This window comes from Uloborus diversus, chromosome 5 (genome assembly GCF_026930045.1).
Source record: "Uloborus diversus isolate 005 chromosome 5, Udiv.v.3.1, whole genome shotgun sequence".
NCBI lineage: Eukaryota > Metazoa > Arthropoda > Arachnida > Araneae > Uloboridae > Uloborus > Uloborus diversus.
The window spans coordinates 129,206,409-129,231,291 of record NC_072735.1 but is presented as its reverse complement, the minus strand read 5'-3'; the positions used below and the strand labels follow the sequence as shown (position 1 = coordinate 129,231,291).

Genomic DNA, 24,883 nt, shown 5'->3' with positions numbered 1-24,883 from the left:
ACACAGGCCTACCTCTTAGGCAATCAGAACTGGAATTTTAGAGCCCTTCTTCTACTACAAAGCTGAAGGGAGCCTTTAGAAACTTGAAGAACCTTGAGTGGGGGAATTTACAGAAATTGCTTTTAAGCAGTCTACAATTTTTGTTTCTTATTAAAGGCGGGTATATTTAATTTCTCTCGTGTCCAACGATAGTGATAGGACGAAAATTACTAGTTGAAAGGCAACATTTAATAAATAATTAACAAAGTAATCCAGAGATGCCCAAACTTTTTCTATCTGACTGCTGCATCTCATATCAAAATGATTCTCTTTGGTCAAAACGCATGTAAAATTTCAAAATATTTAAAATTTTCCATAGCATAGGACACTATAGAAATGGAAAGAAAATTAAAAATCAATAGTTGTTGGTATCATTACTATGCTTCCTTTTTTTTTTAATGCATCTGTTTTTTAGAAACCTATTTCTGACTGTTAGGGTCCAAAATTGTAACATTGTCATCAATCGTGCTTTTCGATTTGTGAATTAAAAAAAAAGCTATGGGCTACATCAGGGGTGTTAGTGGACTCAAGTAGAACTTTCGGAAGACAGTGTGAAATTTTCGGAAACTATGAGGAAGATCGATCTCCCCCGTGCCCCGTCCTCCCCCCCCCCCGTAAATACTTTTCAAATATGCGTACAAAAATCATTGAAAAAACATCATTTGAATTTTTTTTTTGTATAATTCTTCAGTTTTAGACTATGTTGTCAGCCGAAAATTTTCGGAAATGACAGCCCAAAACTTTCGGAATTTTCTGAAATTTTGAATCACAAACGCCCCTGGGCTACATGAATCAGCTTAGCTGGTCGGATGTGACCCACGGGCCGTAGGATGAGCACCACTGTGTTAATCCAACTAAAATGTCCCTTTCACTTTTCTAGGCAATCAAGAGTTTCTCTATTCGGCACGGAAAACAGCACATCACATTTGCTTTCCCCTTCATGGAGGAAACTCTTCGTTCGTTTTGCGATGCTGACAGCAGGTCGGATTTATCCACCGAGACGAATACGAAATCCAGGCTGCCAACATCTTCAGTCCTCTTCTTTGATGAATGTTTAGAGGTCGTCCATGGTTTCCAAACTTATGTTACAGTTCTGCCTCAGTTGAACAAGTAAGTATTGAAAAGGTTCTAGTTTTTAAAGTTGTACACGCATTTGATGGGATGAAGGAAAAGTTTCAACTTGCAATGAAATTAATGAAACGGAATTCAAACGGAAGCAACTTCCTAAATTAAGGATTTGTTGACGAAAACTTGGTGAATTTTTGCCGTATTTGGCACTCAAAAGGAGATGTGAATCACATCCTCAGCTTTGTTTACTAAGAGTTGTTTACTACTCAAGATCAGTGACCCTCAAGGTCGTGCCGTTTAGTAGTGAGACATCGAGAGTAGTAAATGGCAATTTTTCCTCAAATTGATTCCTTGGGTACATAATGTGAAAGTTTTGCTTGAGTTATATTTTAAGATCTTCATTAATTAATGGTAGTTGTGAAACGAATGTTTTCTTTATCTTCCAATAAACGTGTATTGTAAATATCTTGTTTTTCTTCATGCCGGCCCTGCCCTAGGAGCAGTCTTCCAGTGGTGATGCTGACCCTCTACCAACGAGACACGACAGAAGGCATCTGCCGCCATTTTCAAAGCCTCATCCGAACATTAGTTGAGCATAAAAGCTCTCCGGATTTTTGGAAGCTTCCTGTGAGTATGTGAAATGTATTTTTCGTTTATTTATCAAAACAAAAGCTAGTCAATTTTGCATGCGGAGAGGATCGTGAACTAACGACCAAACGGCACTATCTTGAGAGTCATGGATTTGGACAATATTCTACCTATAGGTCCATTCCTACTAGATATGAGCACAAGTAAAGCGGTTTGACTGCATAGGCCCTAGTTTCTCTGCAACGAGGGTTCAAAGTTGCTAGTTTGGTCCCAGAAATTCAATGGCGTTTCCCATTGGAATTTCAGAATTCGACACTATGTTCGATCTCTCAACACCTTTTTCATCTTTTGTTAGTAAATTGAGCATAAAAGAGAACAGGTATTTATTTATAGGCATTATCTAAGTTAGTTGGAAAGTCGAAACGATCTTGTATTTTTGTTCTTTTGTGTGCCATGCGCAATAAATCGGAGCTTTTTTCTCTTCTCTCATTTTTTGTTTATCAATGTGGGGTATCTTTAATAGCAGACAATAAATATCCAGTTTTTATTAGCAAGCGATAAATAATTTTTACCAGCAGACTTTTAATCTAAAACGAAAGTAATTAGTTTCATTTGCAAAAGATAAATATCCTGTTACTATGTTATTTTGGCATTCTAATTATTGAAATTAAAAGTAGTAACCAATTTGAATTTGAGAACTGCTTATTGAAAATTAATTCAAAGATAAGCATGAATACGGCTCATTCTGCAGTAGAATAACAGAAAAAGCGATAAAAATATTAATTTTAAAGGAAACTCTATTGCATTTCTGGGTCCAAGTTATCAATTTTGGACCCCCGTTGCAGCCGAACTAGGGCCTATGCAGTCAAACCGCTATACCTGGGCTCATATCTGGTTGGAATTGACCTATATCTAGAATTTTGTCCAAATCCGTGACCCTCAAGGTCGTGCCGTTTGGTAGTAAGTGTCCGGACAAATACAGGAAAGGTTTGCAACACAAAAAGAAGGAAATAACACTTAGGGCACCTGCAGGAGCCGAATCAACGACTTTCGGGATACGAAGCTAAGCTTCTAACACAGAGCCACGGATGCTCTTTGTGAAATGCGTGTGTTTTAGTTTTTCACTGAATGAAATTAAAAATAAATAGACCTGAAAAATGTACTACATCAGAGTATATTCCTGTGAGATAAATCAGATAACTGATTTTTTTTTTGTCAGATTAAATGACATAAACTCACATTTTTTAAAAGTGTGTTTTTTAGAGCCTTGAAATACAATAATAATCATTTGTCATTCACACAGCAACTAATTTGATATTTTTTCAATAAGGCAAAGCGATTTTTTTTGCTATGAATAGGTTTTGTAAGAATACACTTTGTTTAAAAAGTTTCCTCTAGTGTAGCAATAAAAATTACATGGTACGCATGTCAAACTTGGTGTGACAGAATTTTGTCCTGAAACGTAAAAAATAATAAAAACATAACAAAATAATATCGATAATAATGTATCAGTAAATACAGCTAATAAACAAGCAAAAGAATTTTAAGAATACTCTTTATACTTCACAATAGGTACTTTCGAATGTTAGAAAGCGATTGAAAGATGAATAATCTGCTGCATACGTCGTCTTGTACTCGGGACGATAAACGAGTTGGATATTGACCCTCTTACAAGAAACATAACTCAAAAAATTACAGATGAATCATCAAAATAGTTAATTTTAATCATTTTTATTGAAATTTTATAATTTATAGCATTTGTTATATGGAACAAATACTGCAATCTATTGCTCAGTATGCTTATCATTTTTTGCAACTAAAACAAATCATTTGCATCACTACGCATTAAAGCACCATTGGATCTCAAAAATAAAACTGTATTTGAATTTAATTTCATTTTGGGAGTTTAAAAAAACTTTTTATATCATTCCTGCTCTAGTGCGTCTTAAATTATTGTTGATTGTTATGTTTTAACGACTTATTTTCAAGAAAACCATGAAATAACAAAATCTGAAGTAACTTATTTCTTTTTAATTCCTCAGACAATGGTTGCTGAACTAAACAGCAAGTATAAGGAAATGGTTTTAGACATCTGTGCTGAGACTATCCATGAACTCCACGCTGAAAACCTCACGCATTCTTTTCCTGGAAAGAATCCTGAACAAACTACTCAACTCGTTAAGGTAAACAAATTTGTACACATATTGTTTAATATGCACACATCTTGTATAATTGAAAAGAACACTTTGAATAACTGAATATGCATGAGTTTCTTTAAAGATATAGCCATTCAGTGTTTAACTCTGTATTACTTCTTATTTTTTTGTTATACTTGACTTCAGGTAAAACTGCAGAAGACCCAATGCTGCAATTTACTGGTAAAGTTATTATATCAGTTTTCTACTTTTTATTTCACAAAAGAAGTTGGCAATACTGTCGGAAGAGGGGGGGGGGCATATTTGGACCGGGCACTTATGGACAGCTCAATTTTTTCCTAGCTTAAAAAAACAGTGAAAAATATGAAAAAAATATATTTCACTAGCAGCACTTTTTTATCCACTTACCAAGAAAATTTGAAGCAATGGGCAGTAAAATTGTCCGAGTAATGTCAATCAAGCAGTTTTGAAACTTAAAAGTAATTTATGCTGGATTTGTTTGAATGCTAATTAATACATGTTAAGTTCTCGCATTTCATTTCAGTTTTAGACATCGTTACAGCGATTTTAATTATAGGACTTTAAATTTGTTTTTGTGCGTATAAAGGAAACGACTTTTTTTTTTTACAAGGAACTACTGAGCTTTTTTTAAAACTATATTTAGAGTTACCTTGCTGCAGAATAATTAAAGAAACGCACCGACATTCCCACACGCGAAATTTAGAAACAAAAAGTAAAAAACCCCAAAATAAATAAATCACATTGATTCAGCTTGCAGTCACACCATTATTTATGTGTTTGAATAAAATACCGAAGTAAGGTTTGCAAGACTTTTGTTGCGGGTGCAAAACCTGCAATAAAATACCTGTTAATTATTGAAATTCTGTTGCGTGCTAAAATGACATCCCAGATGCACAACAAGTAAGAATTATAATTTTATTTTCTGTTTCAGGAAAAAATTCTTAGACCTTGCCTTTTATCTTATCCTGAATACTTGCGTAGGCATACGCAAGAGGTAGTGCGAAGTTTAACAGCAACTGATCCAAGTTATTTCCTGTCTCTGGTTGATCATCTGCAATCAACAACTTGTTCCATACTTGATTACAAGAAAGTTGATATGATGTTCAAAGTAAGAATTTGATGGTAACTTCCAAACACATGTAGATTGCAAAAAGACGGCAAAAGATAGTAAAGCCAATTGCACATTTAATTGTAAAAAAATATGTTACTTTTCAAAATGGATCGTGATCGGTTTGATTAATGTTGAAACAAGGCCCGTCACAAGCCTGTCCAAAGGCACCGACTGTTGGAATGATGTTGTTTCCTTCAGTCAAAAGTATTACTTTTAGTCACTGAAGTTGATAAAATGAGCAAAAGAATAATAATAATAATAATAATAATAACAGGGACCCAGAAATACTTTCAATTTACCAACAGTTACTTTTTAATTATTTTTTTTTTAATGTCCGACTTTTGAAACAAGGCCTGGTCTTTATGACGTCACAAATAATGAACTTAGGCGCGTATTCCACTGGCGTTCTTACGCTTGCTGTCTACCGCGTTTCCACGTTATGATAATTCAGAAGCGAATTAAATATTGCGCTCTGCGTTAATGGCAACAGTGAATGGTAGTTCATCATTTGTGATGTCATGCTCAGAAGTGTGAAAAAAATAAAATTGAGTCTGCACACCGATTTAATTTTTTTTAAAAATAGTTAACTTTGTCAAATTACTTAAAAAATCGTCAAATCCTATGTTTTTAAACATGTTCTTTCAGATAAAAACGCTTTTAAAATTTTGGAAACGACCCCATTATAAAGGTTTCTTCTCCCGACTTTGACTCTTTTATCCCAAAATCAATCCAACTCTAACTCCACGACTCTAATTCTGGCTCCGCAGTCCTGGTTTCAACTATGATTAAGAATTGACTATTGAGATGGTTCGTTTTTATTCTCATTATAGAGTTTTAATTAATTATATTTTTGGCCGTTAGAGATAAATTCAGAATGCTTTTTTTTAAATCTGAAAGAAAGAACTGTGCTGCTGGTTTTGACGAATTTTGTATATTTAAAAGGATATTTTTTTGTTTGTATATTTTCTAAAGTAGGTATACCTTCTTTCTTTTTTAATTTTTGGCAACGGGAAATAATAAATACCGAGGTGCTGTGTTTGTACCCAAAAGATAGAACAACAAAGTATTTTTTTTTAAATAAAATGTATTATTTTGATGTGCTTTTTATTTTTACTTTATTTTTGAAAGCGATTAAATAAATTTACAGGGGGGAAAAATTAGCTGCATTGCTGAAAAGGTGCTACTTCTTTATTTACTTGTTAATTTATTTTTTACGTAAATATTTCATCAGATGAGAGATGCATATTATATTTTTTGAACTTAACTTTAAATATTAAAAAGGTATGCTACTCATAATTTGCACTTTTAGCTAATTCAAAAGATATTGACCAGATGCTACAACGTCGATGTTGGTATACGGAAAGGGAAAGTAGGCTCGTTTAGTTCTAGACATAACTTCTCGTTAATTGTCACGATTGAGCTCAAAAAAATTACCGAACAGTGTATCTGTGATAAAAACGCAAACATTAGATAGGAATATCAAGGAACACATCAAGGACAGGTTGTTGTTTTTTTTTTTTTTTTTGCATTGACACTCTTCTAGCAGAGAAACACCTTTTACAGAATTTTAAGTGCTACTTTTTATCGATTTTTTTTACTCACTACGACCTACGCAACGGCTTTCAGGGGCTTTTAACATTTATCGCTGAACTTGGTGAACCTTTGGTGACTTAAGTGTTACTTGGTGGCAATTTGGCGACATTTTAAAAAATTTGATGCAAAACTATGTCAAATTTTCATAAAAAAAGTACTTTCAAACCGTCTGCGTCTTTTTGATTTTTTTTTTTTTTTTTTTGAATGTTAAAAAATTGCTCCACGTTCAAAATTTGTTCCATCAGGTTAAAACTTGGAATTTCTACAGTCGGGTTGAAAACACATTTCTCTGATTCAACAACTGCGATCTACGATGCAAAAATAGTGTTCGAAATTGAATGAGGCATAAAACCTTTAAAAAAATAATTAAATAAATAAGTTTTCGAAAATCGGAAGCATTAGTGAACACATTCAACAAAAAGTACTAGTGTATACTAAATTTCAAGCTTCTTTACTTAACATGGGCAACAATCAAACAAGCAAGTTCCTTATCTTGTATATGATAGAGATGGTATCTATCTATACAAGGAACTTTCAACACTGACATCTTTAGTCTCGCAGATTCTAGGAGAATAAGACAAAATAGACTTTAGGCTAACTAGTGTTTGAGTGTGAAATATCGCTATAATCTATCCTGGATATAGTTTACTGGGTGCAGTGTTAATACTAGAGTACTTTTACGCTTTTATATAAATTTTCTAAATAGGTTTTCTAAATATTAGCTGTAGTTAATAATTTTATGTGTAATGAAAACCTGCTTAAAATCTTAAAGCAACGCCAAAACTTTTTTACTTGTGCTAATATTTATACTCTTAATCACTAATATTATAAGCAATAACATTTTCATATGCATAACATTGTTAAAGTTATTAAATTTGTTCAAAGACCGACTGCGACAGATATTATTACGAAGAAACAGAACTTTATATATTTAAACATATTACACATAATAATTTAAACGTATTTTTAATTTATTTGTAAAAATGAAAAACCATTTCACAATTTTCTTATGATTGATTGTAGCTTTTTTTCGTGCAGTCAAAAATGTCATTTTGAACTTCTTAAGGAGTTCAGGCTCCCTCGCGTTCAGGCCCGTTCCTGAACTTTGCAGGTCCTTCAAGAAACTCCCTCTAGATTGTTCATATTCCTACAGAAGTCTCTTCTAGATTTTTGACGTTGACTCAAAGACCGACTGCGACAGGAGAAACAGGTATTTTTAATTTATTTGTAAAAATGCTTATGATTGATTGTAGCTTTGTGCAGTTGTCATTTTCCTTTTGCTCCCTTTGTTTGTTTCTTTTTTGCAGAAGTCTCTTCTAGATTTTTGACGTTGACAGCAGGGGCCTTTGTTTTTTTCCTTTTGTTTGTTTGTTTCTTTTTTGCGTCCTCAAGCTTGTGCGTTTTGGGTTTTTTTTTTCTGCGTGCTTGAACCTGTGCACCTCTTTTTTTCTTCCTCCTTCAAACCTATGCGCACTTACTCCTAAGCGCCTCTAATTTTTTTTTCCGTTTCCTTTTTTTTTTATCCCTCAAACCTGTGCGACTTCGTTTTTTTTTTAAAATTATTATATATTTATTTTTTACGCCCTCAACCCTATTCGGCTTCATTTCTTTTTTTTTTTTCGCCGTCAAACCTAAGCTTCTCGCCCTCGAACATGTGAGCCTTGGTTTTTTTCCCTCGCCTTTGAACCTTTTTTTTTTTTTTTTTACTGTATTTTACTTTACTTTTGGCCTTGAACGTGAGCTCCTCCAGTTTTTTTTTCTTTTTTTGTGCGCCCTCAAACTTGTACGCTTTTGTTTTTTTTTACGCCCTTTGGGAGGGGGGTTGGTACACTCTTGGAGGACCCAGACCGCCCTTGCTTAAGAGTCGCATCTATGTTATCTGTTTCTTTTCTTTTCTTTTTTTTTTTCGCTTGCCTTTCATATCCTTTTTTAAATTTTACACATTAGTTCGGAATTTCCTTCCGAATATTTCATATATATTCAAATTTCCTTCATGATTTTTCCCGCTACTTTGGTATCATCTTCTGTATTCTTATTTTCCTGCAGAGTCTCCTTCCAAATTTTCTCCTAAAGAGCTCCTCGGTTTCTCACTATAGGAGACTCTTTAGCCAAAGTCCTAGGTATTTACTACGAATGTATTATACAATATCAAAATAGTGAACAAATATTACTAAAATACGAAATCAGAATGTACAGCTCTGTTGCTTAAAGTGAAAAGTTTAAACACTTTTTACAAGAAGAGTTTCAAAATTAATATTCAAAATGTTTAAATAGGGATAGGAAACATCTAAAAAAGCAAGAATCCTACAGGAAAATATAGTCGCAAACTTAGTGCTTACGCGTTACATGTACTCAATGGCAGAAACTGACAGATACGAAACTGCTGACAAATTTATTACGCAAAGATGACTTTACAGAACATTTAAGATTTTAAAAGGTTAAAAGATTAGTAAAATGTTCACGTTGAAATTTGCAGCCTGCAGCAGTACACTGTAAAAACTGCTGGTTGCGTGTGGCACCTATAAGGGGAAAACATTGTAGCGCCTGCGGTACCCCCTTAAGGATGCTAGTTGACTCTCTATGGATCCCTTAAAGGAACTCGAGGGATCCTAATGGCACCCTAAGAAGTGCCACTGAGTGCCATACGGAACCAAATGTCACCTTTAAGAGAGCAATAGAGTTGTTATAAGGAGTCAATTGGTACTTTTGCGGGGGTATGCCTGAGGTGCTACAACATTACACCTTAAAAGGTGCCATTTGCAACCTGCAGATTTAACAACATATTACATGTATCACAATGATAACGCAACGACGAGCCAAGACCAGATTCCACCAATACCACGTTATCCCAGCGAAGCGTGTATTAGAGCTACAGACCACAGTTTTAAACAACCGCTTTGAACCTTTCTTAAAAACTAAAATGTTGTGTAAAATCACTTTGCGTAAGAAATTTGTGACCTTGTTTTGCCTTCACCAGTTTCTGGCTCTGCAAACATGCATCGCATCGATTGCGATCAGGGTTGCCAGACATCCCGGATTTCAAGGGACAGTCCCGTATTTTGAAAAATTGTCCCGCGTCCCGGGGAACTTCGATACGGGACGGCTAAAGTCCCGTATTGTAGTTGATAACAATATTTTACAGAACAAGAAATTATGTTAAGGGGAAAAAAGTGAAGTAAAACAAAACATTTGAAATAATGAGCAATAAGAAAATTATGTGGCAGCAAACACAAAAATTATTTTCCTTTTGATTTGGTTTGTATGTTTTTTTGGCGGCAAACCATGAGTAACCGAATGGTTGCTTCTGCTTTGCTCATTGACTAATGTTGGAAATATATCTCTTTGCGTCGTCAATCGCAATGAAAAAGATTTTTATACTTTGATAGGCGACATTTTGTGAGGTTTAATTCTTTGTTGCGAGTTGCGATTGGATTTTTAAGATTTATCATGAATGGACTTTTCAAAAATACCACGCCTTCTCCCCCCCCCCCCTTTCACTCCTAGAAACCTGTCCCGTATTTACTGTTCTTAATTCTGGTAACCCTGGTTGCGACCCAAATGCTCATGTATAAATCTTACTTGTTAAGATGTTTTCTATCGTCTCTTAAATTTTTGCTCACCGGTATTGAAACACCCGTATCAAGGCCGTTTCACCGTCATGTGCGGAATAACAAGACTCTATAATTTCACCAACGTTTCGTTTCAGATCGTAATATTTTAATTAAATTATAGTAAGTACATTTTTTAATCTTTACATCTGGTACAAGGATATTCCTGACACAGTAATATTTTTATTAAATATTTTTGTTATTTAACATTTATTTGTACCTTTTGTAATTTGCTCCATTAATTAGTTAAAATTTTTGCTCTATTAATATAGCAATGACGAATTAGCTTGTGGGTTTTGAAAGTTACGGTTCTAATGTAAGGAAAACCTATCTCATTTGATGAGAAATAATAATTTAAACTATTGAGAAAAAATATGTATATGGCTATTCCACGAAAGAAACTCCAATTTGTCCCACACGTAACGTAACAGCTCATACATTTTATTTAAAAATATATATATATATATATTTTTACAGTAATGAACAAATATTTTGCTTAAGAAATCACAAATAAACTTTTGATTTCTCACGCAACAAAATTTTGCTCATTATCTTTTTAAATTATTATTTTTAATGAAATACACATATGAGTTGCTACGTGCAGGACTAAATGGCCGTTTTCCGTGCAATGGCCCTTGACAATTAATACACTACTTACTACTTAACGCCGCCAAATGAATGTAATCGGGTTTATCAAATGAAAGATATTTTATCATCTACTAAAAGCTCGATTTGTATATTGGTAATAAATTGTAAAAATGACTTTCATAATTTTTTCTAGAGTCCGGGCATAGACCCTTCAATTCGAGATATGTGGCGTGTATGGGGACATGAACAGATCTCTCGCAAAGTCTTCCCAGTCACAATGGCCGCTTCAACACCTCTCACCAAGCTGGGGCCCTTGTACGGGCATTTGCCCGGAGTCTCTGACACTGGTCCCGAAGCAGTGGTCAGCGTGGGAACTCTATCCCATGTACCCGTCAAAGAAGGACTCCAAAGTGTCATCAAGTGTTTGAAATCACAAGATATTTCACAAATCAGTGAGTTATGTTTACCGTATTTCAGAGAATTCTTGAACGGCATTGATTTGTTTCACAAATTAGATGAAGTACGTATTTACAAATTCTTTTTGCAGGAATAGCCTTTTTGAAGGATTCTTGTTAAACAATGAAAGTTTAAAAAGATAGCGTTTCATTTTTATCATATTAAAAACTATCAAACACGCTGCACTATTTGTTTTTCATGCAAAATAACATCAAAAAAAGAAGAAAAGAAATCACGCTATAAGATGCACCACCTTAAAAACTATCTAGCAATTCCTAAAAAGTCATAAATTATAAGAAATATAAAGAAATTTCTATATATAAAAAAACATGCAACCCTTGATGAACACGATTGTTTATTTTAGAGTTAGTTCTTTGAAGTCGAATCGTTAGAGGCTAAAAAAGATGGAATTCAGTTTCAAATGTGATCTTTCTTTTTCAACTTCACCTGTTGTTTATCAAACAGGTGATGTAATGTATTTTATCAAACTGTATTTTATCTGTATTCATGTATTAAACTGTATTTTATCAAACAAACGGTATACTTAGGCATACTCTTTCGAAAAAATCCTCAAAAATCATGTTGTTTGAGATCATGTAATTCGAGTTAAGTGCTCCTCGAAACTCGTGTTTTAGCTCTTATCAGTACCCTAGGTATGAAAAGACACTTCGACACTTATTGATGTAGATGTAGTTAGTTAGACATATTCCTTTTTCGTTATCGCATTTTTTTTTTTTTTTTTTTTTTTTTTTTGCAGAAAATAATATTTATTTCCTTTGCAGAAATGAAAGGTGCTGACCACGAATCTAAATTTCACTCCTGCAACTGCAGCGTTTGTAAAATACAGCCACAAGCACGAAGAAATTCGAGGATGAAACTTTATGGTGATTTTGCCAAGCAATCAGTTGGTATGAGAATTTGAGATATTTAACTACATACAGTGGCCACCGCTTATATGAATCACGTTTGTTCTAAACTGTTTTGATTCTACATAGTGGCTGATTCAATAAAGTGGCTAATTCAATAAAGCTGAATTTTATTTTGTTTTTGGCAATTTGATTCATTACAGCGGTTGATTAAATTAACCTCTGATTCAATTTACCGGTGTCCACTGTACTATAGATAAATAAATATGCATTTTCATGTACTGATAATGTAGGAGAGGAAGTCTTTTGCCACAATTTTTGTTTGTGATCGAGCAGAGTCTTATTAAAAAAGGACATCTAAGCCCTCCCCCTCCCTCGATAAGTGTCGACACATGTGACTGAAGCATGCCACAAACGTACCATTTGGTACTCACGGGATTGTGAATCTATAATAGGAGTGACTATGTTTCGTATACGATAGCATTCCATAACATCCCCTTAGTTGTGGGTGCGGTGTGCCGCTGAAAAGCAAAGGCACAATTAGGGTGATCACAACGGGGTCTCCACAAGCGTATACGATTGTCATCATTGCCCAAACCGAGTCCAACTTCATTTCTCAAGACGATCTGAATCCATTTGGTAGCAGTCCAATCCCGTCAAACTCGAGACTTCTCCAGATGGAGGTGATAGTGTGAAAGACTTAATCTTGCCTTTGTTTTCAGCAGTACACCGCACCTGCAGCTGGGATGGTATTACAATGTGCCACGGCATAGGCCACCACTAATATTAATCCATAACACCATTACACTACACTACACTCCAGGGTCCCCCGTACTAGAGTGCCTTCCCCGTACTAACCGCTACAAGTGGTTTTACCGGCTGGATGAGGCCCTGAAGACAGCTGTTTTTTGATCCAGACCTGGAGTCGAGCAATCCCTAATCCAGCACCCCAGGGGGTGTTGATTTGGTGTGGGAACTTGGAGGATTTTGCGACCCCGAACATAGTTAACGTGCTTCAGTCCCCATTAACAAACACGGGAGGGTCTTCAACCAGCTGGCATCGAGCCCGAGACCCTACATTTAGGAGTACGACGCCTTGCATGGTAACGCGCCACCACTGCTTCTAACACCATGACGACCAAATTGTACGCTGATACCATTCTTCAATCACATGGGTTGGCACTCATGGCAGGGCTCCTAAGAACCATTTTTAGCATAATAACGATCGGTCTCACATAGCAAGGATGTCAGAGGACTTTCCCAACCGCACTGTCATCTTCTTTGGTCAGCTTGATCATCTGATTTGTCACATTTTGAGCCAACCTGGTACAGCTTGGGAAGGTAAGTTAGACCGCCTATGAGGCACGTTTACAGTAACTGTGGTACGACATGACGTAAGACGTCGTGCGAAACTGTTACGTCTCAATGCTTGCTTGTATCCCCTCGTACATTCACGCTGGGGGTGTCTCAACGGGGTACTAAACATCAATTCAATTGGGATTTTTCCAATAATGAATGCTAATTTTTCTCGTATTTTTTAAACACTTCGTTATTTCAATGTTGACCTAACGTCTGAATTTTTATGTCAAATTGTGCATATGAATCAAAACGTTTTTACTGTTACGGTGCTAAATGCTAGCTTTTAACGATGTTCTGAATTTTTGAAAATGAAACTGCACTAAAGTGTCCATTCACTGGTCTGTCTAACTGTATCAAAATTTTATACAGCGAAGAATGAAATTGAAAATTAATCGAATATTTTACTCTGATCAGTTTATGAAATTGCAAGTTCGACCATATTAACACATGACACATGTAATTTAAAAGTAATTATTTGAAATTCGTACTTTTAAGTCTTACTGAATTGTGAGTCTATGGCTCCAAGAAAAGAGCCGTTAGTTATTTTTAACTGAAGAACAAAATCTTTCTTCGATGTTGTTCCGTTTTTCAAGTAAAGCATATTGTAACGGATTCGGTGCGACTTCCACTTTCTTGAAATGAAGACACAGTTCTTGATAAAAACACAGGAGATTTATTTACACTATATACAGGAAAGAGCGTCAACAACTGCTAAATTATTCATCAGCAATTAAGCAATTATCACACAACACCGTAAACTCAACGTTTACACACGTATTTACTTCCAAATACGAAAACAACACAGCGAAATGCCTCGCTATAAACAGAGCAAATACACACTCTCAGTTCGAAATCCTCAATCGAAACTCTCCGTTTATCCATCGCTAACGGCTTTTATAAACATCCAAGAATTTTCCACAACATTCTTTCTGCTTCGAGAAATGCGTAGACCGTTATCAGATTTTATCAATGAAAATAAAAAGAATAGGGGGTTGTATACTTTAGCCATATGTTAAGGGGTTGTATATTCATTACGGGAAACTATTTACAGGTTACGTTACTACAATAATTACTATTTACAGGATTTGTAACATTGCCCCCTTCCTAAGGACTGCACGTCCCGGGCAGTACAATCCCCAGAAAGGGTGCCAAACTTCTATCACATGTTCACAAATACACACATTAAATAATAACCAATAATGCATAGGAAACACAATAATAACAAGAAATATTACTAAACATTATAGGCAAAAAAAATTATCTACAACTTTTATGTTATCAACCATGGTTGTTTACGTAATACTCATGAACTATGGCCATAGTATGGGGCTAACCGATCATAATGTACAACCCTAGGTTTTGCATTAGGTGATTTTTGGATCCTCACTACGACGTCATTTAGTCGGTTGAGGACTTTGTAGGGTCCATCCCAATGCGACTGCAATTTGGGTGACAGACCTTTCCGTCGGATGGGATTCCATAACCAAACCTTGTCGCCTTCGTTGAATTCATGTCCAGTAGACCTTGTGTCGTATCGGGTCTTCATCTTCTCCGCCGCGATGTTGATTCGCTCCCGTGCGAAGTTATGGACGTCTTCCAACCGGGCCTGGAGATCCTGGATGTATTCCTAAGGCGATGCAGACGCATCCGGAGGACGACCGAAGACGAGATCACAAGGTAGCCGAAGCTCTCGTCCGAAGAGCATCTGAGATGGGGCATATCCGGTAGTCTCGTGGACAGCACTGCGGTAGGCCAGCAGGAACAAAGGTAGCTTCTTGTCCCAATCCTGTTGATTTCTGGATACCATAAGTGAGAGATTGTTCAGGATTGTGCGGTTAAATCTCTCCACCATGCCGTCCGATTGTGGGTGTAGTGGTGTTGTCCTAGTTTTCTCAATTCCGAAAATTTGACATAGGCCCTTAAACACAGCAGAGATGAAATTCCTCCCTTGATCGGAATGAATCTGCAAAGGTGTTCCATATCTCGAGATCCAATGTTGGACTAGAGTCTCTGCTACGGTGGTAGCCTCTTGATCTGGAATGGGATATGCTTCCGGCCATTTGGTGAAGTAATCGATGGAAACAAGAATGTATTTGTTCCCATCAGCAGTTCTTGGTAGAGGACCCAGGATGTCGATCCCAATTCGTTCGAAAGGAGCTCCAACGTTGTACAGATGTAGCTTCCCTCTGCTTCTCTTCTTCGGTCCTTTACGAGCAGCACAGGCGTCACAAGAATGGCACCACTTCTCCACGTCATCCTTCGCCTTGCTCCAGAAGAAGCGCTCCCGAAATTTATTGAGGGTTTTCAAGACACCAAAATGTCCTCCAGTCGCACTACTATGTATTTCTTTCAGAACATCTGAAATCCTTGATCGGGGAAGTAGTAACTGCCACCTAAATGTTTTGACGTCGTCAGATTCCCATTTTCGGTGTAGCACGCCGTTCCGTAAATGGAGCGAGTTCCATAAGGCCCAGTATCTTTTTGTTGCAGGACTGAAGATGGAAACGTCCTGCCAGCTAGGTCGCCGACTGTCGCTTTCCATGAACTCCAAAATTGGTTTTATGTCGGGGTCTTCAAGTTGATCTTTTCGAACTTGGTCGTCACTCCATGGATCAGGTTCTGATGATATTGGAGTCACTGTCACCTGATAGGCGGTAGAGCTAGTCGTTCTATACTGTTTCTCTATTCGGGAACAATAGTGGCAGATCTCAGGACAGGGTCTCCTTGATAAAGCGTCAGCATTCCCGTGAGATAACCCTTTTCGATGCTTGATCTCCATGTCATATTCCTGGAGCCGCTGTATCCATCTGGCTATCTGGCCTTCCGGATTTTTGAAGTTCAAAAGCCAAGTTAATGAGGCATGATCTGTCCGAAGCAGAAATTTTCGGCCGTAGAGGTAATGATGGAAGTGTTCTACAGCTTTCACTATGGCCAGTAACTCCTTTCTGGTGACGCAGTAATTTCGCTCCGATTTTGATAAGCATTTGCTCCAGTAAGCGATGACATGTTCATTTCCGTCAATTTCTTGGGATAAAACAGCTCCGACGCCCTCGTTGCTCGCATCAGTGTCCAGGATGAAGGATTTTTCAGGCTGAGGATAGGCGAGGATAGGCGTTGATGTTAAAGCCTCCTTCAGTCGTAGAAATGCATCTTCGCATTCTTTGGACCATTCAAACTTTTGCTTGCTATGCAAAGCTTATGCAATAATCGTCAGCTTATGCAAAGGTCGTGCAATGTTGGAAAAACCCTTCACAAACTTCCTATAGTACGTGCAGAGCCCCAGGAAACTTCGCAGCTGATGGATGTTTTCGGGACGACTCCAACTCTTGACCGCAGATACCTTCTCTGGATCGGTTTGCACACCCTCAGAAGAGATGATGTGACCAAGATAGTTCACTTCCCGGCGGAACAAATTACATTTGGACGGACTTAACTTCAGATTGGCTTCCTTAAGCTTTTGCAGCACCTTCCTAAGATTTGCCAGATGTTCTTTGAAGCTGCGTCCCACGATGATGATATCGTCTAAGTAGACCAGACAGGATTCGTAAGAGAGTCCTCTTAACACTGTCTCCATAAGACGCTCGAACGTAGCTGGTGCATTGCAGAGGCCGAAGGGCATCACTTTGAACTGCCATAAGCCTTGTCCAGTTGTAAACGCTGTCTTCTCTCGGTCATCAGGGTGTATCTCAACCTGCCAGTAGCCGCTCTTCAAGTCTAGGGTCGAAAACCACTTGTGTCCGGAAAGAGTGTCCAAGGTGTCGTCTATCCGTGGAAAAGGGGAACTGTCTTTCTTGGTGATTTCATTCAGTCGTCGGTAATCGACACAAAATCTGGTGGAGCCATCTTTCTTTCGGACCAAGACGATGGGAGAGGCCCAAGGACTGGATTAGGGTTCGATTACATCATTCTCCTTCATCTCTTTCAGAAGGGTTTCAACCTCTTCCTTCTTAGCGAACGGTAGTCGTCTTGGATGTTGTTTAATAGGGGGGTGTTCTCCAGTGTAAATCCTATGCTGCGTTAAATTCGTACGGCCAACATCCTCCGATGTAGATGAAAACAGATGCTTGAAGTCGTCCACCAATTGTTCCGCAGCAGTTCTTTGATCCTTCGATAAGGGTGCACTCCCAATTAACTTCGATGTCAAGGACTCAGAAGACACAGTCTCGGGGGAATTGATTCTTCTAATGATGCAGTTTACTGGAGTACAAGTTGCTAACACTTCACCTTTCCGGATATTCCTTGGCCTTTCACTCACGTTGGCGACTCTCACGGGAATTACATCCTTAGAAAGGTCCACAAGCGTAGATGCTACCAGCACTCCTTTTAGGCTATTGCTTAGGTTAGGGTATTCAATGAGTCCAAATCGAAAACTATTGGTTTCTTCAATGGAGCCAGGTATTAATGATTCTGACCTTGAGGGAATCGATAAATCTGTTTGGGCTATTATTTGATGAGCGGATTTTACATCACTTTCTGCAGGGAAAACGGCAATGTCTTCTCTCATCGAGTGCAGCTCATTAGTCTTGAAGTCGAGAGTGAAGTCATATTTCTTCAAAAAGTCCAATCCGAGAATGAAGGGGTCCGTGATATTAGCGACGAATGCCGTATGATGGTAGGTGGCATTCCCAAACACTATTTCCAGTTCCACTTTACCGTCAATCTCGATTTTGTCACCTGTCACAGTCTGGTGACTTACGCGTGGCGATGTCCACAGCAGTTTCAATCCAAATTCACGAGCCACATCTGTCCTAATGATTGTCACATTGGCTCCAGTGTCAACAATCAGTCTGCAGGGGTTCCCATTTACATGTGCGTAAATGAAAAGTCCATCACTGCCACTACTAGAAGAGGAAATCTGCAGAGCTTTAGTGGTGGTGATTTCCTTCCCTCGCGTAGCTTGGCGAGCCGGACAACTCCTTCGCAGGTGTCCTTCCTACCGCATTTCCAGCACTTCTGCTCTTGTTTCTTTTGGGCTGTTATGCTGCTCAAATGTCTTGTCAAGTCACCGAGTTGTCTCTCAAGTTCAGCGAGGTGGGACGACCTGGAATCAGACTCATCAGCTTCCTGAGTCCGGATTAGATGGCGATCCACACGGGTTGCTTCTTGGGCGGCCTCGTATCTCATCGCATACACAACGGCAGAATTCAGGTCTTTGACATCCGCCATCCGTAGAGCTTTCTGGATTTCCGGATCTCGAACCCCGTCGATGTAGTAGTTGAGTGCCAGGTTGTCTCGAACATCCACAGGGCAGTCGTAAAAAGCAAGATGAGACAGTCTCTCGATGTCCGCCGCAAGCTCTTGCAGGGTTTCCCCAGTTTTCTGGAAACGGGACTTCAACTGGAGTCGGCTGAAATCTTTCTGGCACTTCTCACCGAAGCGAAGCTCCAACGCAGCTGTGAGGGCGGCGAAATCCAGGCGCTGGCTGTCCGGAAGGGTCTGGAGAATGTCCGCTGCGTCACCTCTCAGGGATGCTGCAAGATGACAGGCCTTGGTAGCAGAGTCCCATCCGTTCGCTTCCGCCACTATCATGAATTGAGTTTTGTAAACCTGCCACGAAGTTTTCCCATCAAATGTGGCAAGTTTAATGGACGGTCGAGCAACCGATGTGGGAGCGCCAAACTGTACAGAGCTGCTTTCCGCGGTCGCCAATCTCCTTTCCACGTCCTTAAAGATCTCTTCTTTAAGTAGATGAAATCTTCTATCTTCTTCTTCAAATTTATTTTCTACAGCATTGAATCGGCTTTCAACGGTATTAAATTTTTCTTCAATAGCATCAACTCGATGCTCTATGTCATTAAATTTATTTTCCATCAGAGTCTTTATCGAAATAAGGTCGTTTTTAATTTCTTCTTGGTTAGACGCTAAGTCCTTTTTCAGCACCATTAAATCGCTTTTTAACTGGTCTTGATTTGCCAACATACTTGCAGTCAGATCATTTTTTAATTGTTCTTGATTAGCCGCCATATCATTTTTTAATTGTTCTTGATTAGCCGCCATATCACTCTTCACAGAGGTGATTGCGTCAAGAAGTTGTTTTAATTGTTCATCCATTGCGCGAGTAATCACCATAAAAAGAAAGTCCAAATTTAAAAAGTCTTTATGAAAAAATTTCCAAAGTCACACTTACTGCAAGAAAGTCCTGAAGTAGCCCCACGTTGGGCGCCAAATTGTAACGGATTCGGTGCGACTTCCACTTTCTTGAAATGAAGACACAGTTCTTGATAAAAACACAGGAGATTTATTTACACTATATACAGGAAAGAGCGTCAACAACTGCTAAATTATTCATCAGCAATTAAGCAATTATCACACAACACCCTAAACTCAACGTTTACACACGTATTTACTTCCAAATACGAAAACAACACAGCGAAATGCCTCGCTATAAACAGAGCAAATACACACTCTCAGTTCGAAATCCTCAATCGAAACTCTCCGTTTATCCATCGCTAACGGCTTTTATAAACATCCAAGAATTTTCCACAACATTCTTTCTGCCCATCGCTAACGGCTTTTATAAACATCCAAGAATTTTCTACAACATTCTTTCTGCTTCGAGAAATGCGTAGACCGTTATCAGATTTTATCAATGAAAATAAAAAGAATAGGGGGTTGTATACTTTAGCCATATGTTAAGGGGTTGTATATTCATTACGGGAAACTATTTACAGGTTACGTTACTACAATAATTACTATTTACAGGATTTGTAACAATATATTACATATTTATATTTGCTTCATAGGAATAAATTTTCTGATTGTTATTTACCGCCTTTGTACTGAGGAATTATTTAGTAAGCATCTATGCATCCATCATTAGTAAATTGCGAAGGTAGCATTAAACGTAAAAACGGATATATGCATTTAACTATAAATTATCAGGTGAAAACCTCTGCTATTTACTGCGTTACAAGCAAATAATTAAAAAAAAGGTGAATGCGAGGTAAATTTTATTGTGTTTTTCACTTCTATATTATTATTTTTTTTTAACTTTTAATTTCTTCAAGTTAAAATTACTTGCTATTTCTTGCACTAGAATATATTTTACTAACATCACATAAAAGAACGAAAAAAAAGTCAATACCTACGTCATAAAATATGATATGCTTTCGCGAATACAGGATGATTACAAAATTGCTCCTATAATGGAAGCTATACCAATTTGAAAATGAAAGAATCAGAAGTGTTTTTATTGTTATATTAATTTTAGAAGATTGATTTAAATTATTACTGGATTTTTAACCACAATTATTCCAAGAGTTTTTACAAAAGATTGTCTGTAGACTTTGGAACATCAGATGACTGAGGAGCAAAAAATTTGCAAACTGAGGCTATGAGAAACCTATAAGTTTTGTTTCCAAAAATTGTCTAGCTTTATGCATACATATTGTTGAAAATGTATCTAAATCGATGCTGCTGTATTATCGCAAACGGGACGAAGACTACCTTAATGATCAAAATTTGACGCTTGACTCCAAATTGTGAAAATTTCGAGTATAACACTTGCTTACTGCTAATAAAGACCGTAAAGTAACCAGGTTATAATCAAATAGTGTCACGATAATTCGTAACAGAGCATATTGCCATTTTCCCTGTAGTTGTTTACAATTATTTTTTTAATTTGAAAAAGACTGGTTTGTACAGAAGTTGTTTTGTATTAGCAAAATAAACAGAACTCGTGTTTGGTGGTGAGATAGGTGGGTGCAATGAATCCTCTTGATCTTTTAAATGAAGCATCAAATTGAAAACATCAGACGAAAATTGCCAATAATGTTCACACACAAATCAGTCATGACCTTATAAAAAAAAACATTTATAAAAAGCAATCATTTACATTTTTTCCAAAATGTTGTTAAAATAAAAATACATAGATGCTTAATTTCATTCATTATACATTCCATTAACCGTCAGGTAAAAGATCTCTCAAGTATTGGTTTGAAAAAAATTAAACCCCTAGTGCAGTTTCGCATCGCAAAGAGCTCAAGTGTCTCCATCTGGTGGAAACTCGGCGTCAAAATTTCCTGTACCAGTCACATCCGCGCCTTAATGGCAGCATATGAAAGACTAGATGCCATATTGGTGGTTCGCACTATGTCCGAAAAGGCTAAAGCCTCTAACGAAGCCCCATTAAAAAGAAAAAAAATTACCATAACTGATCCTAAGATAGCTTATTTTACCAATTCGTTGCAAAAAAAAAAGTAAATAAAATAAAATAAAATAATAATAACAACGGAAAAAAAAAATAACGTCACTACGCTTTTTTTTTTCTCAAATGATTGCAGCAAAGGAAGTCTCCGTCCCTCAAAGAGTTAATAGTTTGTTCAAGCTTTTAAATGATGGTTAGAAATAATAATAGGAAAACGGATAAAATTAGAAATTTCATTCAATTTCGTATTATCAAGAGAATGTTATAAACGTAAATAAATAAAGAACTAGTTCCAGTTTTTTAAATGAAACCTTGCTAATATTTTCGTCGAGAGGGTGGTTGAATTTTGCTAGAAATCTTGTTCAAATCGAACAGAGTGGCGGAATTACGTTATATAGCATTCATACAGTTATACATTCGACTCGATAGATATAGATTTCTTTATTTTTTCAAATAAAATGACTTGTACATATTTTGTTGAAATATCAAAGAAAGCTTTCATATTTCATTAAATTATCACCTGCATTTTCCAAGTAATCCCTAGAACAGTGTTCATTTTCTGATTTTCTTTTATTGTGAACTTTTTATTAGTAGGAATTATATCACTCATTTTTAAAGTATCAGAACAGAGGAAGCTTATGTGATGGAATCCATGTTTGGAAACTTAGTATGGCATAATTTTGAGTTTAATGTTAATTTTATAAACTGACAATAATTTCTTTGCTATTTAATATGAAATTTTTTTAATTAATTCCAACTAATTGCTCTATCAATTTCAATTATTTAATTAATTTTAGTTAATTATCATATTCTCATAATTAGTTTTAACTGGATTTTTTTTAAACGTAAATATGAGCTACTAAGTCTGCTTTAGTATGCCTCCTCTTTTGAAGTTCGTGCAACCTTGGACCCCCCCCCCCCCCTTAACAAAGTTCTGGCTACGTGCCTGTACTCAACTTCAACTACATGGTAAACTCAAGGCTTTTTTCCTTCCTTGTGCTGATAGATAGCTTTATTTCATGGGGTAGGAGGCGGAAAATTACTTAGGGCGCAGGAACTCTGCTGTTTCGTAAGGGGTTTGTAACTGAAGCTGTATTCCTTATTTTTATTGAATACTTCGTTAAAATTAATCTTTTTAAAATTTACAGCTGCATCTCCAGAGTGTTCTGCGTTCCATCTTCCACATCAGAAACGACAAGCATCATCAACCACACCATCAGAAGAATTCTGCAGCAGTAGATCCTCCTTCCGATTACAGTCCAGCGTCTCAACATTCTCCTATCACCATCGTCACCATCATCACCACAGCTCCTTCCTACAGCCAGAAAGCAGAACTCAACACACCGACTTCCACCAGACATTCGACATCAGTTCTTCAGACCAAACGAGGAACGGATACGGATCCTTATCAGCTTCCAGTCATGTGGTTCAGCCTGTTCCTCACTATTTGCCAATAAACTTGAAAGCGTTTTCACAGCGAATGTTGTATGGATATCCAATGTTAAATAAGCCTCAATATCCATTGTCCATAGCAACGAGGCACGGACATTGATTCTACTGATGCAACTTTAAGAGTTTAATTGTTCTTTCGGACTTATATTTATGTATCTTCGATCGGAAGAGTTCTTTTAGATGTTGATGCGTAATATTTTATTGAAACTTTATTATTGAACTTGTTCTGTCATGAATGGTATTCACAAAACACAGCAAGCCAGAAAACATAACTCAACGCTATGACTTCGGTCAAACATCCGATATAAGTTTTTCGGATCGATATGGATCTTTGACGACTTCCAGTCATGAAGTTCAACCAGATTCTCAGTAATTTTCCACAAACGTATTCCATATCCTACGTTAAATATTTCTCGACACCCGTTACCCACATCAACTTGGAAAGGACACAATGTGATTCTGTTGCTGAAACTTTTAAGAGTTGTTTTCTGGATTTGTAATTATAAATGTTCAACTGAGGCAGTGAGAAGCAAAGTGATGGAAGTGGCAACATTAAAAATTAGGACATAACCAGTACAAATCTCAGGTGAACATCTTTTCTGTCTTGGGATAAGAGATAGTACTAGTAGCCCTGATTGGTTCTTATACAGCATGATTTAGAAAAACTATTCAATGAAAGCCTACCTGGGACCTTATCTTTAAACGCATTTTACTCGAAACTAGAAAATGGCCACTTACATCCCTTTGCTTCTCACTGCCTCAATTGGAAAAGTTCTTCCAGGTGTTGATGCACAGCATTTCATTGAAACTTCGTTAATGTACTTGTTCATTCATGAATGATATCCACAAAACACCGCAATTTACTGGACTATAAAGACTCATTGTAATATCTTCAGTCAGTAACAGCAGTACTTTATAGACAATCTAAAAAAAAGTCATGTATTGTAGATATATTTAACATAAAACTTTTCACGTCATCGCTTACTGTACTCATTATATCCTGTGTAAATGTCTTTATTATTTCCCCCAAGCTATTCAAAAAGCTTTAATAAAAGCACAAGCATCAGATATTCATCACGTAGAAAGAGACGCGTGATAGTGCCAAAAATAAAAATTTGGTCATAATTATTGTAAACTAGTGGTACCCGCACGGCTTTGCCCGTAGTTGAAAATGAAAAGGTCAATCGGTTCGCCTGTATATTTACAAATAATGATGACGAATTTCTTGCCAATTGACTATGTTCTTCGCTCTCCCATTCCACGTCATGATAATTTCGTAATTTATTCGTCCATTTTATGATAATTTTGCTCCGGAAAATGTTCTTAAAATTCAAATATAACAAGAATAAAATCGAATTTTTGAAAAATCGCTTCGAGATGCACACCTCCATGCTACAAACTAACTTTGTGCCAAATTTCATGAAAATCGGCAGTACGGTGTAGGCGCTATGCGCGTCACAGACATCCTACAGACATCCAGACATTCAGACAGAGAGACTTTCCGCTTTATTATTAGTAATAATTAGTAATAATAGTTTGGGGCAGGGAGTTAGTGATATATCTCTGGCAGGTGCTGCTATACTGCATGATTTAGAAAAGCTCTTCGCTGGAAGCCCACTTAGAGTTTGTACTATTACATGCATTGTACTGAAAAATTCAATATGTTCACTTACATCCTGGGGTGCGAAGTCGAAGGGAAAGTGATCGACTCCGGGAACTTTAGAGTCTTCAACTCCGACTTTTTTGCTTCAAAATCTGTCCGACTCCAACTCCACAAGCACTGACAGAATTGCAGACTTAGAGGGAAAATGATCGACTCCGACTCTCAAAAT

At 37.0% G+C, this 24,883-nt stretch overlaps 1 protein-coding gene across 1 annotated transcript; it reads left to right on the top strand.

Annotated features, from left to right (window-relative positions):
• The first annotated feature begins 1,627 nt into the window (after positions 1-1,627).
• LOC129223341 (uncharacterized) lies at positions 1,628-23,151 on the top strand. The gene is made up of 6 exons (XM_054857908.1): positions 1,628-1,734; positions 3,738-3,878; positions 4,804-4,980; positions 10,966-11,224; positions 12,011-12,136; positions 22,748-23,151. Exons 2-6 carry the CDS (start codon positions 3,741-3,743, stop codon positions 23,149-23,151), a joined length of 1,104 nt encoding a protein of 367 aa, XP_054713883.1. The 5' UTR covers positions 1,628-1,734; positions 3,738-3,740.
• Positions 23,152-24,883: the final 1,732 nt, after the last annotated feature.